General features: G+C 32.6%; 2 protein-coding genes across 6 annotated transcripts; both read left to right on the forward strand.

The window, feature by feature from the left end:
- Positions 1-237: 237 nt before the first annotated feature.
- LOC112779541 (receptor-like protein EIX2) lies at positions 238-11,095 on the forward strand. 5 transcript variants are annotated; one of them, XM_072227656.1, is made up of 5 exons: positions 253-611; positions 2,507-2,905; positions 3,007-3,462; positions 3,565-10,643; positions 10,757-11,095. In XM_072227656.1, exons 4-5 carry the CDS (start codon positions 7,943-7,945, stop codon positions 10,786-10,788), a joined length of 2,733 nt encoding a protein of 910 aa, XP_072083757.1. In that variant the 5' UTR covers positions 253-611; positions 2,507-2,905; positions 3,007-3,462; positions 3,565-7,942; the 3' UTR covers positions 10,789-11,095. The 5 variants fall into 5 exon arrangements, with proteins under 5 accessions (XP_025679623.2, XP_072083757.1, XP_072083758.1 ...); XM_072227657.1 differs by having other exon boundaries at positions 3,660-10,643; XM_025823841.3 differs by having other exon boundaries at positions 3,007-3,069; positions 3,660-10,643.
- LOC140173158 (uncharacterized) lies at positions 374-5,316 on the forward strand. Its single transcript, XM_072227584.1, has 6 exons — positions 374-2,233; positions 2,398-2,742; positions 3,007-3,069; positions 3,660-3,761; positions 4,705-4,994; positions 5,109-5,316. The coding sequence occupies exons 1-6, from the start codon at positions 374-376 to the stop codon at positions 5,314-5,316; spliced, it is 2,868 nt and encodes a 955-aa protein (XP_072083685.1).
- Positions 11,096-12,486: the final 1,391 nt, after the last annotated feature.

A 12,486-nucleotide genomic window follows, 5' to 3' on the forward strand; every position in this document is an offset into this window, starting at 1 on the left:
ATAAAATTTATATGTAATAAAAAATTAATTGAGAATAAAAAATAATATATATATAACCAATTATCAAATCAATTATTATATAATCAACATGCCTAGTAGCACATACTCTTTTGAATAACATATAGACATTAATATTACGATGGCTATGGAAATACTACAAGAAAATAAGTGAATTTCCCATATTGCCCTCTGTTCCACTAATACTTATAAATTCCCAGTTTCCCACCATCCATTACCAAAACTCCAAAACATATCTTGTTGTGCAACCAATAATATGGCTACTTTCTCTACCAACCAAATTACAATCATTCTTTTTTGTTTACTATCTACAATCATCTTTAACTCATCATCACTAGTTATGTGTAATTCCATGATGGTTCATTGTGATGAGAAGGATGAGAGCACATTGCTCAAGTTTAAACATGAAGTCACAGATCCTTCTGGAGTACTCTCATCTTGGTCTTCTGATGAAGAAAAAGATTGTTGTCAATGGAGAGGAGTTCATTGTGATAACATCACACACAGAGTTACAGAGCTTCATCTCCCTTGTGATACAATCCAATCTGATGAAATTCTTGATCAAGATAATGAGAAATGGCACTGTCTAACAGGTGAATTCGACATGTCTTCTTTGTTTGATCTTGAATTTCTGAGTTACTTGGATTTGAGTAACAATGATTTCAAGACCATCAAATATGATTTCAATTCTATTCATAACAACAAGACATGTAATGACTCCTCCAACATTCATTATCTTGATTTAGCATATAACTATCATCTTTTCAGTGATTATAATAATATGCTACATCAGATTTCTCATCTTTCCTCTTTGAAATTTCTGGACCTTAGTGGTATTGATCTTTACAAAGAAACCGATTGGCTTCAATCACTGACCTCACTTTCTTCACTTTCAGAGTTACACTTAGATGATTGCAGTCTTAAAGATATAAATCCATCTCTTCAGTATGCTAATTTGACTTCACTTAAGGTTCTTAGTCTTGTTTCCAATGACTTCTCATCAATCTTGCCTTCTTGGTTATTCAATCTTAGTCACATCTCATATATCGACATTTCTAAAACCTCCATGCATGGCCAACTGCCTCAAACACTACCAAAGTTTCATCAAAGCATTGAATCATTGTATTTGAATGACAATGATCTCGATGGTCCCATTCCGGATTGGTTGGGCCAACTTGATCAACTGCAAGTACTTGCACTTTCTCATAATTCTTTCTGTGGTCCAATCTCAACAATTTTGGAAAACTTACCACCCTTATTGATTGAATTGCGTCTCCACTCAAATTTCTTTACAGGAACTGTCTCAGATAAAAATTTCCATTTGCTTTCCAAGTTAAAGATTTTGGGTTTAGGCTCAGAATCCTTAATCTTTGACTTTGATCCTAAATGGAACCCTCCTTTTCAACTTCATGTTTTAGCACTGGAATACCCTGGTCTCAAATTTCCATCATGGATATATACACAAACTTCTCTAAAAGTTCTGTACATTGGGAACTCCAGAACTTCATTCCAACCTCTTGGCAAGTTCTGGAAGTTCACTGCTCAACTTGAAGTTTTGAACTTAATAAACAATTCCATCAGTGCTGATATGTCAAACGTGTTACTTGATTCCAAACATGTAATGATGCTATCGAATAACTTGAGTGGCAGTGTGCCTCGAGTGTCACCAAAAGTGACTCATTTGGATTTGTCTTATAACAATTTATCTGATATCTCTCCTTTCTTATGTCAAAAGATGAAGGAAAAAGGGAATTTAGAGACTTTGTTCATATCTGATAATGCATTATCCGGAGAAATTCCAAATTGTTGGATGAATTGGAGGTCATTATTTCAAGTTAACTTGAGGAGCAATAATTTGAGAGGTGAAATTCCTCACTCAATAGGGTCATTGTCTAGACTAATCTTTCTGGATTTGGAAGAAAATAATTTGTCTGGAGAGATACCTTTGTCCTTAAAAGGTTGTAAAAATCTTCGATATCTTAGTCTAGGCAAAAATGCATTTTCTGGAGTTATACCAATTTGGATCAGTAAGAGAATAAAAATATTTCAATTGGGATCTAATCAATTCAGTGGAAATATCTCAAATGAAATATGTCGATTTTATTCTCTCAAGATATTGGATCTTTCAGATAACAGATTATCAGGGCGAATACCCATATGTATGCACAATATGACAAGCATGATTTCTCCATATGCTTCAATGGATGTGTTCATGGTTCCTAGCTACTCAAAATATAGCAGAAGAAGTGTCACTTATTTATATTTGAACCTAGTTACAAAACACATGGTATTGTCTTATCTACATTCAATATACCTCATTGATCTTTCAAGCAATGATCTCTCTGGAACAATACCATCAGAGTTATTTATGCTCACTAGATTGCAATCTTTAAATCTGTCCCACAATCAATTAATGGGATCAATTCACATGATATTGGCACCTTGACACTGCTGGAATCTCTTGATCTTTCAAACAACTTATTTTCAGGACAAATTCCTCAGTCCATGTCTGGTATGTCTTTTCTTGAAGTCTTGAATCTCTCATGCAACAATTTTGAAGGCAAAATCCCATTGGGAACACAACTTGAGGGTTTCACAAACCTTAGTTATGCTGGAAATCCAAAACTTTGTGGACCTCCACTCACAAAACTTTGCCCACAAGATGAGAAACTACCGAACGAAAAACAGAAGAGAGAAGAAGATGATGATGATGATAGCTCTGAAGTACGTTCATGGTTTTTTATGGGCTTGGGAATTGGATTTGCCACAAGCTTTTGGGGAGTATTGGGTGCTATTCTTTTCAACAGAAAATTCAGACATGGTTATTTCAGATTTCTAAATATATCCTATGACATTCTGATCCGCTGAATTATCATAAGCTTCCATAGTAAGTAGAGGAACAAATTTTGCTTTGCTTTTATTATTTCAGCTTCATATATGCTTCTAATATGAAAATGAAAACAATTAAGCTTTTATACTGGTATGCAGGTCCTTATTGGAGTGAATATTGCTTTGGCTAAGCTATTTGATCATCACCAAGAAGCTCCACAGGTGAATTACTTTGATTAGATGTAATTGCACTTTTTTATTTTTTTTTTTTACAAGTTCTGTAAAATATGTTTGAAGATGTGTGCTTTGTTACATGACTGGGAACATGCCATGTTATTTATTACCCCTTGCCTTCAAGTTTTTTTGTGGAAGATATGGTCATATGGCTCTCATACTTTCATCGTTTTGATCCGAATTATCAAGAATCTTCATCAACTCCTTTAGCTCTTCCTCCTCCACCATCATTCCACACTCCTACTGCATATTTTACAACACCTTCAACTTTTTCTGACTCGATATGGCTCCCTGACACTGGTGCTAGTCACCATGTCATAGCCGATCCAAATCATTTAATTGCCTCATCAGAATATAATGGAAATGAACAAATCATCTAAGGTAATGGGACAGGTAGTTCTATTGCAAATTATGGACATTCAATTCTTGTTAATCTTGATACTAACTAGAATTTTATTTTATCTTCTATCTTGCATTCACCAGATATAAATCAGAATCTTATCAGTCTTCATAAATTTGCTGTGGATAATAAGTGTTTCTTCGAATTTCATGCTAACAAATGTTTGGTTAAATCTCAGGACACCAAGGAGATTCTTCTTCAAGGAACTCCTAGGCATGGTGTTTATCAATTTTATAGAGTTGCTGTGCTGCGTTCTATTTGTGATAGTGCTGCTAAGAATGTTTCTTTTTCTGTGAATAATGCCCCTAAAGCCTTCACAGCACAAATTAATTCTTATGCTTTATAACATGATAGGCTTGGCCATTGTGCCACTAATACTGTAATCAATGTAATGAGACAATGTAACTTGACAATGCCATCTAAAATTTCAAATTCAAGTTTGTGTGAATTTTGCTGTTCTGCTAAAATACATTTGCTTCCTTTTTCTCTTGATTCTTACAATTTTAATGCTCCTTTAGATATGATGTATTCTGATTTATGGGGTCAGCACCCATTACATCTTATAATGGTTTCAACTTTCAATTATTATGTTTCCTTTATTGATGGTTTCACAAGATATACATGTGTGTACCTTTTACAAACTAAATCTCAAACTTTTCAAGCTTTTTACAGTTTAAACTTTAAAGCAAATATTGAGAACCACACTGGATTGAGAATCAAAGCCTTTCAAACTGACCATGGAAGGGAATATTTGTCCAAACAATTCACTGAGTATCTTGCTGTCCAAGGTATTTCTTATAGATTCTCTTGCGCATACACGCATCAGCAAAATGGGCGTGCTGAGCGCAAGCATAGGCACATCACTGAAACAGGCCTTGCTATGCTACAACAGATAACTCAACTCCTCTTTCTGTTACTAACACGTCTAATTCCCTTAGTTCTACATCAGAGGATTCTTTTTCCACTCTTTCTAATTACACACTGCACCTATTCCTGTGACATCTTTAGCTACTAATCATCCTCACACAACCTTACACACCAATAGCATCCCCATCACTGGTATGGAAATTCAATTTGGTAGTGCTCCTAAAATAAGACTTTCTACTAATCATCACCCTATGCAAACTTGGTCCAAGAGTGGCATATCTAAACCAAAAATCTTTGCTGCCCAAATTAATCAAAACCTGGATTTAATAAATAATGTACTCTCTTCTATTAATCAGGCTCTTCAATCACCTCATTGGCATACAGTCATGCTGGAAGAATTGAATGCTTTACATCACACAAAAACATGGACTCTAGAACCTCCTTCTCCTATAGCTAAAGTCATCGGCTGTAGGTGGATTTTTGCTATAAAACGACAACCAAATGGTCAGATTGTTAAATATAAAGCACCTTTGGTAGCTAAAGGGAATCATCAGGTTGAAGGAATTGATTATGATCAAGTCTTTGCACCAGTAATCAAGCTTTCAACCATAAGAATTGTACTGATGATTGCTCTCAAGTTTCATTGGTAGATTTGACAATTTGACTTCAACAATGCTTTTTTAAATGGAGACCTGAATGAAGTTGTTTTTATGAAACAACCCCCTGGATTTCAACAAGGTGAATCTGATTATGTATGCAGGTTGCACAAATCTCTTTATGGCTTGAAACAAGCACCGCGTGCATGGTTTGTCAAATTGTCTTCTACTTTAGCTTCTTTTGGTTTCATCAAAGCGAGGTCAGACCGTTCTTTGTTTATTAAGAAAGACAAGACTCTTACTATCTATATTCTTGTGTATGTTGATGATATCTTGATCACTGGGAACAATCTGTTAATGTTGCAAGTGTGAGGAGTGTTGAAATTAGTCCCACATCAAAGAAAACAAAGAAGGGTGAGAAGTTTATAAAATGGGAGACCCATTAATTTAATATTCTAAGGTTTTGAGTTAGATGTGGTGTTATTTTATCTTATGTTTTCTGGTGGCCCAACACAATCCTCATGCTTTTCAGTCCACAACAAATCAACTACATGAATTATTAAAAAGAGTTGGTATGGCAGAGGCTAAAGGTGTACCAACACCTATATTACAAGTCTTAAACTATCTAAACATGGGGATGATACCTTTGATAACCCCACTCTTTATCGTTCTGTTTTAGGCTCCTTGCAGTATGATAGCAAAATATCTTCATTCTGTTAAGTAGTTGTAACAGAATCTGAGTCAGTAAACTAACTTTCCTATATAGCAGCAGTTATAGGAATATAAATACAGATGTACCTCTATGCTAAGTACACAATCTTCGTTATCAATCACACTAAATTTCATTTCGTTTTTCTCTGCTTCTTCTGTAACACTGCTGCATAGTTAGAATTCTATTACCGAGAAAGAACTAGGAAAGAGATGCATAGACATCTATAAATTCAGTCCTTACGCACCTCTTAATTCGTAGAAAAAAAAAAAACACTACGCTTCAAAGTCTAAACATTACTTGTCCCTCTTTTATATAAGCTCAATTAATTATATTGAACATGTTTGAATTATTAGCATTTTTTTGGATATGTAAAAGATTAGTGTAAAAAAGCTTACTAAATTTTTTGAAGTCAAATTATTAAAATAGTACTTAAAAGTTTAATTATTACATCTTTTTTAATATTATTATAAATCATTGTAAAGACTATAAAAAAGTTGAAAGGAAAGAGATGTAATAATAATTCTCAATATGCATGACTAATTCAACTTTATCCTTCAATTATATCATATTACAACAACAACAACAAAGCATTGTCCCACTAAGTGGGGTCAGTTACATGAATCAAACGATGCCATTGTGCTCTGTCATGTATCATGTCTATAGAGAGACCGTTTACATGCAGATCTCGTTTGACCACCTCATGTCATCTTCTTAAGTCTTCCTCTGCCTTTCGCCATTTGTCCATCTTCCATCTCATCCACCCTCCTGACTGAATGTTCTATCGGTCTTCTTCCCACATGTTCAAACCACCTGAGACGCGATTCAACCATCTTTTCCACAATGGGTGCTACTCCAACTCTCTCCTTTGTATCTTCATTCCTTATTTTATCCAATCGCGTATGACCACTCATCCATCTCAACATCTTCATCTCTGCCACACTCAACTTATGTTCGTGCTCCCGTTTAGCCGCCCAACACTCCGTACATAAAGCATAGCCAGTCTTATAGCGGTGCGATAGAATTTACCTTTAAGTTTTAAAGGCACTTTTTTGTCGCATATAAAACCAGATGCACTCCGCCATTTTGACCAACCTGCTTGGATCCTATGATTTACATCTTGTTCAATCTCTCCATTATCCTGTATGATGCACCCAAGATACTTAAAACTTTTAACTTTTCGTAGGATGTTTTCTCCAATCTTCACCTCTATATTGGGGTTTTCCCTTCTCAAACTGAACTTACATTCCATATATTCTGTCTTGCTACGGCTTATGCGCAGACCATACACTTCTAGAGCTTCTCTCCATAACTCCAACTTCTTATTTAGGTCTTCTCTTGACTCTCCCATAAGGACGATATCATCAGCAAAAAACATGCAGATATAAAAATTATGAAACTTTTAACAAAATATAAAGCTAACTAACATAATTCATATAAAAAAATAATCATTATATATTATGCATATATCAATAAGAAGCCGCGGCAATTGTTCCGGTATCCTAAAAACTTAGAGGGTAAAATGAAATCTCAGTTCAATTAGCTAAATTGAGTGGAATAAGTGGCAAACTGGTCAATCAAATTAATTAGATAATCTTTATTACTTCACGCAATTCATATAATAAGCTAAGCTAAGTCATCGATTAAATACACATCACAATAATATTCTCTGATGACAAAATTTCCACAATTTCTAAGACTGAAGTCAACAATCACCTTATTTTCTTTCACTAACAATTAGTCATCAGTGACCATTATTTCCACGTTTGAAACTTTGAATTGATCATTAGGGACTTTGAAATAATTAACATATGCAACGTCAAAAATTGTTCTATTCACAAGATCAGTGCCAAGTTGAGTTACAATATTTGTGCTGCTTTTTTTTTCACTGTGCCTTTTATTTTTGAATATAAAAATAATTCTGATAACAATATAATAAACATGTAATATTTTCAAAGAAAGAAGGTAAATGTAGTCTTTAGAGCTATACACTTTAAGGTGTACAAAAAAATTGTACAAAAATACCTTTTGTTCTTTGTTTTTTAATCTAATATGAAAGATATAAATATTTCTTGACTCCTAAATTATTGTAGCTGTCAATTTTTTATGAATAAAAATGGTTTTTGGTTTTATGATAAAACTATAATGAGATTGCCTAAGATCAATGTATTTTATATTGATGGCTGCCTTTAGTAGCTGATTTTGGTATACATATAAACTAGTCGCGTAAATATTAGATAGCCATGGAAATACTACAAGAAAATAAGTGAATTTCCTGTATTGCCCTCAATGCCACATGCACTTATAAATTCCCACCATCCATTACCAAAACTCCAAAACATATCTTGTTGTGCAACCAATAATATGGCTACTTCCTCTTCCAACCAAGTTACAATCATTCTTTTTTGTTTACTATCTACAATCATCTTTAACTCATCATCACTAGTTATGTGTAATTCCATGATGGTTCATTGTGATGAGAAGGATGAGAGCACATTGCTCAAGTTTAAACATGAAGTCACAGATCCTTCTGGAGTACTCTCATCTTGGTCTTCTGATGAAGTAAAAGATTGTTGTCAGTGGAAAGGAGTTCATTGTGATAACATCACACATAGAGTTACAGAGCTTCATCTCCCTTGTGATACAATCCAATCTGATGAAATAATTGATAAAGATAATGAGAAACCGCACTGTCTAACAGGTGAATTCGACATGTCTTCTTTGTTTGATCTTGAATTTCTGAGTTACTTGGATTTGAGTAACAACGATTTCAAGACCATCAAATATGATTTCAATTCTATTCATAACAACAAGACAAGTAATGACTCCTCCAACATTCATTATCTTGATTTAGCATATAACTATCATCTTTTCAGTGATTATAATAATATGCTACATCAGATTTCTCATCTTTTTTCCTCTTTGCAATTTCTGGACCTCAGTGGTATTGATCTTTACAAGGAAATCGATTGGCTTCAATCACTGACCTCACTTTCTTCACTTTCAGAGTTACACTTAGATGATTGCAGTCTTAAAGATATAAATCCATCTCTTCAGTATGCTAATTTGACTTCACTTAAGGTTCTTAGTCTTGCTTCCAATGACTTCTCATCAATCTTGCCTTCTTGGTTATTCAATCTTAGTCACATCTCATACATTGACCTTTCAGAGAATTACCTGCATGGCCAATTACCTCAAACACTACCAAAATTTCATCAAAGCATTGAATCCTTGTGTTTGTATATCAATGATCTTGAAGGACCCATTCCAGATTGGTTAGGCCAACTTGATAAACTGAAAGCACTTGATCTTTGTTATAATAATTTTGATGGTCAAATCTCAACAATTTTGGAAAACTTACCATCCTTATTGATTGAATTGCGTCTGTACTCAAATTTCTTGACAGGAACTGTCTCTGAAAAGAACTTTCATTTGCTTTCCAAGTTAAAGATTTTAGGTTTAGGCTCAGAATACTTAGTCTTTGACTTTGATACCAAATGGATCCCTTCTTTTCAACTTCAAATCTTGGTTTTGAAAAATCCTGGTCCCAAATTTCCATCATGGATATATACACAAAGTTCTCTAGAATATCTGTACATTGGGAACTCAAGGGCTTCATTTGAACCTCTTGATAAGTTCTGGAAGTTTGCTGCTCAACTTGAAGTTTTGGTGTTGGTAAATAACTCCATCAATTCTGACATCTCAAATGTGTTGCTTGATTCCAAAGTTGTAATCATGCAATTGAATAACTTTAGAGGCAGTGTGCCTCAAGTGTCATCAAAAGTGACTCATTTGGAATTGTCTTATAACAATTTGTCTGACATTTCTCCTTTCTTATGTCAAAAGATGAAGGGGAAAAGGAATTTAGAGACTTTGTTCATATCTGATAATGCATTATCCGGAGAGATTCCAAATTGTTTGATGAATTGGACATCATTACTTCAAGTTAATTTGGGGAACAATAATTTGAGTGGCAAAATTCCTCACTCAATTGGCTCATTGTCTAGACTAATTTTTTTGAGTTTGGAAGGAAATATGTTATTTGGAGAGATACCTCTGTCATTAAAAGATTGCAAAAATCTTCGATACCTTATTCTAGGCGAAAATGCATTTTCTGGAACTATACCAAGCTGGATCAATCAAAGAATAAAAATACTCCAATTAGGATTTAATCAATTCAGTGGTAATATCCCAATTGAAGTATGTCATTTTTATTCTCTCAAGATATTGGATCTTTCAAATAATAAATTATCAGGGTCAATACCTAACTGTTTGCACAATATGAGAAGTATGATTTCTCCATATGCTTCAATGGATGTGTTCAAGATTCTTAGCCCCACAAAATATACCAAAAGAGGTTTCAGTTATGTATACTTTAGGGTAGTTACAAAGTATATGGTATTACATTTTGTACATTCAATATGCCTTGTTGATCTTTCAAGCAACAATTTCTCTGGAACAATACCATCAGGGTTATTTATGCTCACTGGATTGCGATCTTTAAATCTGTCCCACAATCAATTAATGGGATCGATTTCACAACATGTTAGCAACTTGACACTGCTGGAATCTCTTGATCTCTCAAACAATTTATTTTCCGGACAAATTCCTCAGTCCATGTCTGGTATGTCTTTTCTTGGAGCCTTGAATCTTTCATGCAACAATTTTGAAGGCAAAATCCCATTGGGAACACAACTTGAGAGTTTCACAAACCTTAGCTATGCTGGAAATCCAAAACTTTGTGGACCTCCACTCACAAAACTTTGCCAACAAGATGAGAAACTACCGAACGAAAAACAGAAGAGAGAAGAAGATGATGATGATGATGATAGCTCTGAAGTATGGTCATGGTTTTTTATGGGGTTGGGAATTGGATTTGCCACAAGCTTTTGGGGAGTATTGGGTGCTATTCTTTTCAACAGAAAATTCAGACATGGTTATTTCAGATTTCTAAATATATTCTATGACATTCTGATCCGCTGCTTCCATAGTAAGTAGAGGAACAAATTTTGCTTTGCTTTTATTATTTCAGCTTCATATATGTTTCTAAAATGAAAATGAAAACAATATAATTAAGCTTTTATGTGAATAACTGGAATGCAGGTCCTTATTGGAGTGAATATTGCTTTGGCTAAGCTGTTTGATCATCACCAAGAAGCTCCACAGGTTGCATACATGATACATGTGAATTATTTTTTTTTTTTTTTTTACCAAAGATAGGAGACTCGAACCCGCAACCTCTTAATTGAGTATGGGGAGACTATGTCATTTGAGCTATTACTCATTGGCTACATGTGAATTACTTTGATTAGATGTAATTGCACTTTTTAATTTTATTTTTTTACGTTTTCTGTACAAGTTCTGTAAGATATGTTTGAAGATGTGTGCTTTGTTACATAATACCAGAAACACATAACTGGGAACATGCTATGTTTTTTATTATCCCTTGCCTTATGCTTTTTTACTTGCAATAAATAACCCTGTAAACAATAGATTCAACTTCAACATATTTTTTATTTTTTTATTTTTTAGCTTCATAATAAGATATGTTTTACTACACGTTTAAAGTTTTATAATAAATAAAATAACACAATTTATTTTAGTGAAAATATACCACTTGTCATTCTTTGATGATTTTTATATAGGTTAACGATACGGCCCAAAAAATTAAGGGAGTCACTTAGATAAAGAGGTTAAAAATATTTTTTTTTAAAGATATTTTTTAAAAATTAAAATTTAACACATATAATTAATTAAATTGTATTTTTTTAATTAAAATCAGACCAGATAAATTGGTTTAGCCAAAAAATTAATAAATTTAATTTTAAATCGGTATAAATTAATATTTTTTATAAAAAATAACTACAATATTCTTATTATAAAAAATAACTAAAATACTCCTATTATATATATATATATATATATATATATATATATATATATATATATATATAATTTTGAAAACTTTAAATCCTAACCGTGTGATGACAGAGAAGAAAAATACTAGAATTTAGGATTCTCAAAATTAATATATATAATAAGAGTATTTGAGTCTTTTTCTATAATAGGAATATTGTAGTTATTTTTTATAAAAAATAATATTAATTTAGACTGATTCAAAATTTATTTCACCATTTTTTGGTTAAATTAATTTATCTTGTCTAATTTTGACAAAAATAACACGATTTAATTGATTATATATGTTAAATTTTAATTATTAAAAAATATATTTAAAAAAAGACATTTTAGACATCTTTATCAGAGTGACTCCCACAAATTAATACAAGGAAAATTGTGTGTAGTGTTCGGTTTAACAAAATTTTTAAAAATCATAAAATCCTAATCTACTACTTTGAATCATTCAGTCTTGTATATACATGTTTTATTTTTTTATTTATCGATGCAAGTTTCTTGCAACAAGACCTTAATCCTTTTTTTTTTTTTTTTGTATTTATAAGAACAACAACAAAAAAATTCTTGGAAAATAATACAAAATTTTATAAAAATCACATAGATACTTAGTAAAAAATAACACAAATTTTGAAAAACAATACAAAAAATATTGTCATTTTAATGCTGTGAAAGTAAGAGTCTCTCTTTCTATAAATTATTTTTTAGTACTTTTTTTTTTCAATGTTACAACTCTATTCGAGACGAGTTATCAATCTCTAAAAAATTTTAAAGAATTTACTAATTTATTAATTTTTTTATACTCAATGCTAGGGACTAATTTGGTGTGATTTTATTGAGTCTAGGATCAAGTAAAGGTCTCAAAAAAAGATCTAGTCATTATTTAGGATCGGATCCGAATCAAGGCGAACCTGACTTCACTC

Source organism: Arachis hypogaea, chromosome 19 (assembly GCF_003086295.3).
Source record: "Arachis hypogaea cultivar Tifrunner chromosome 19, arahy.Tifrunner.gnm2.J5K5, whole genome shotgun sequence".
NCBI classification, from domain to species: Eukaryota; Viridiplantae; Streptophyta; class Magnoliopsida; order Fabales; family Fabaceae; genus Arachis; species Arachis hypogaea.

Bases quoted from the DNA above. Each gene is read 5' to 3' on its own strand.
- LOC140173158 (XM_072227584.1), top strand. From the start codon at position 374: ATGGTTCATTGTGATGAGAAGGATGAGAGCACATTGCTCAAGTTTAAA. The intron at 2,743-3,006 runs GTACGTTCATGG...ACTGGTATGCAG, and splicing joins ATGATGATGATAGCTCTGAA to GTCCTTATTGGAGTGAATAT. The intron at 4,995-5,108 runs GTAGATTTGACA...TTATGTATGCAG, and splicing joins ATTGCTCTCAAGTTTCATTG to GTTGCACAAATCTCTTTATG.
- LOC112779541 (XM_025823838.3), top strand. From the start codon at position 7,943: ATGCCACATGCACTTATAAATTCCCACCATCCATTACCAAAACTCCAA. The intron at 10,644-10,756 runs GTAAGTAGAGGA...ACTGGAATGCAG, and splicing joins TCTGATCCGCTGCTTCCATA to GTCCTTATTGGAGTGAATAT.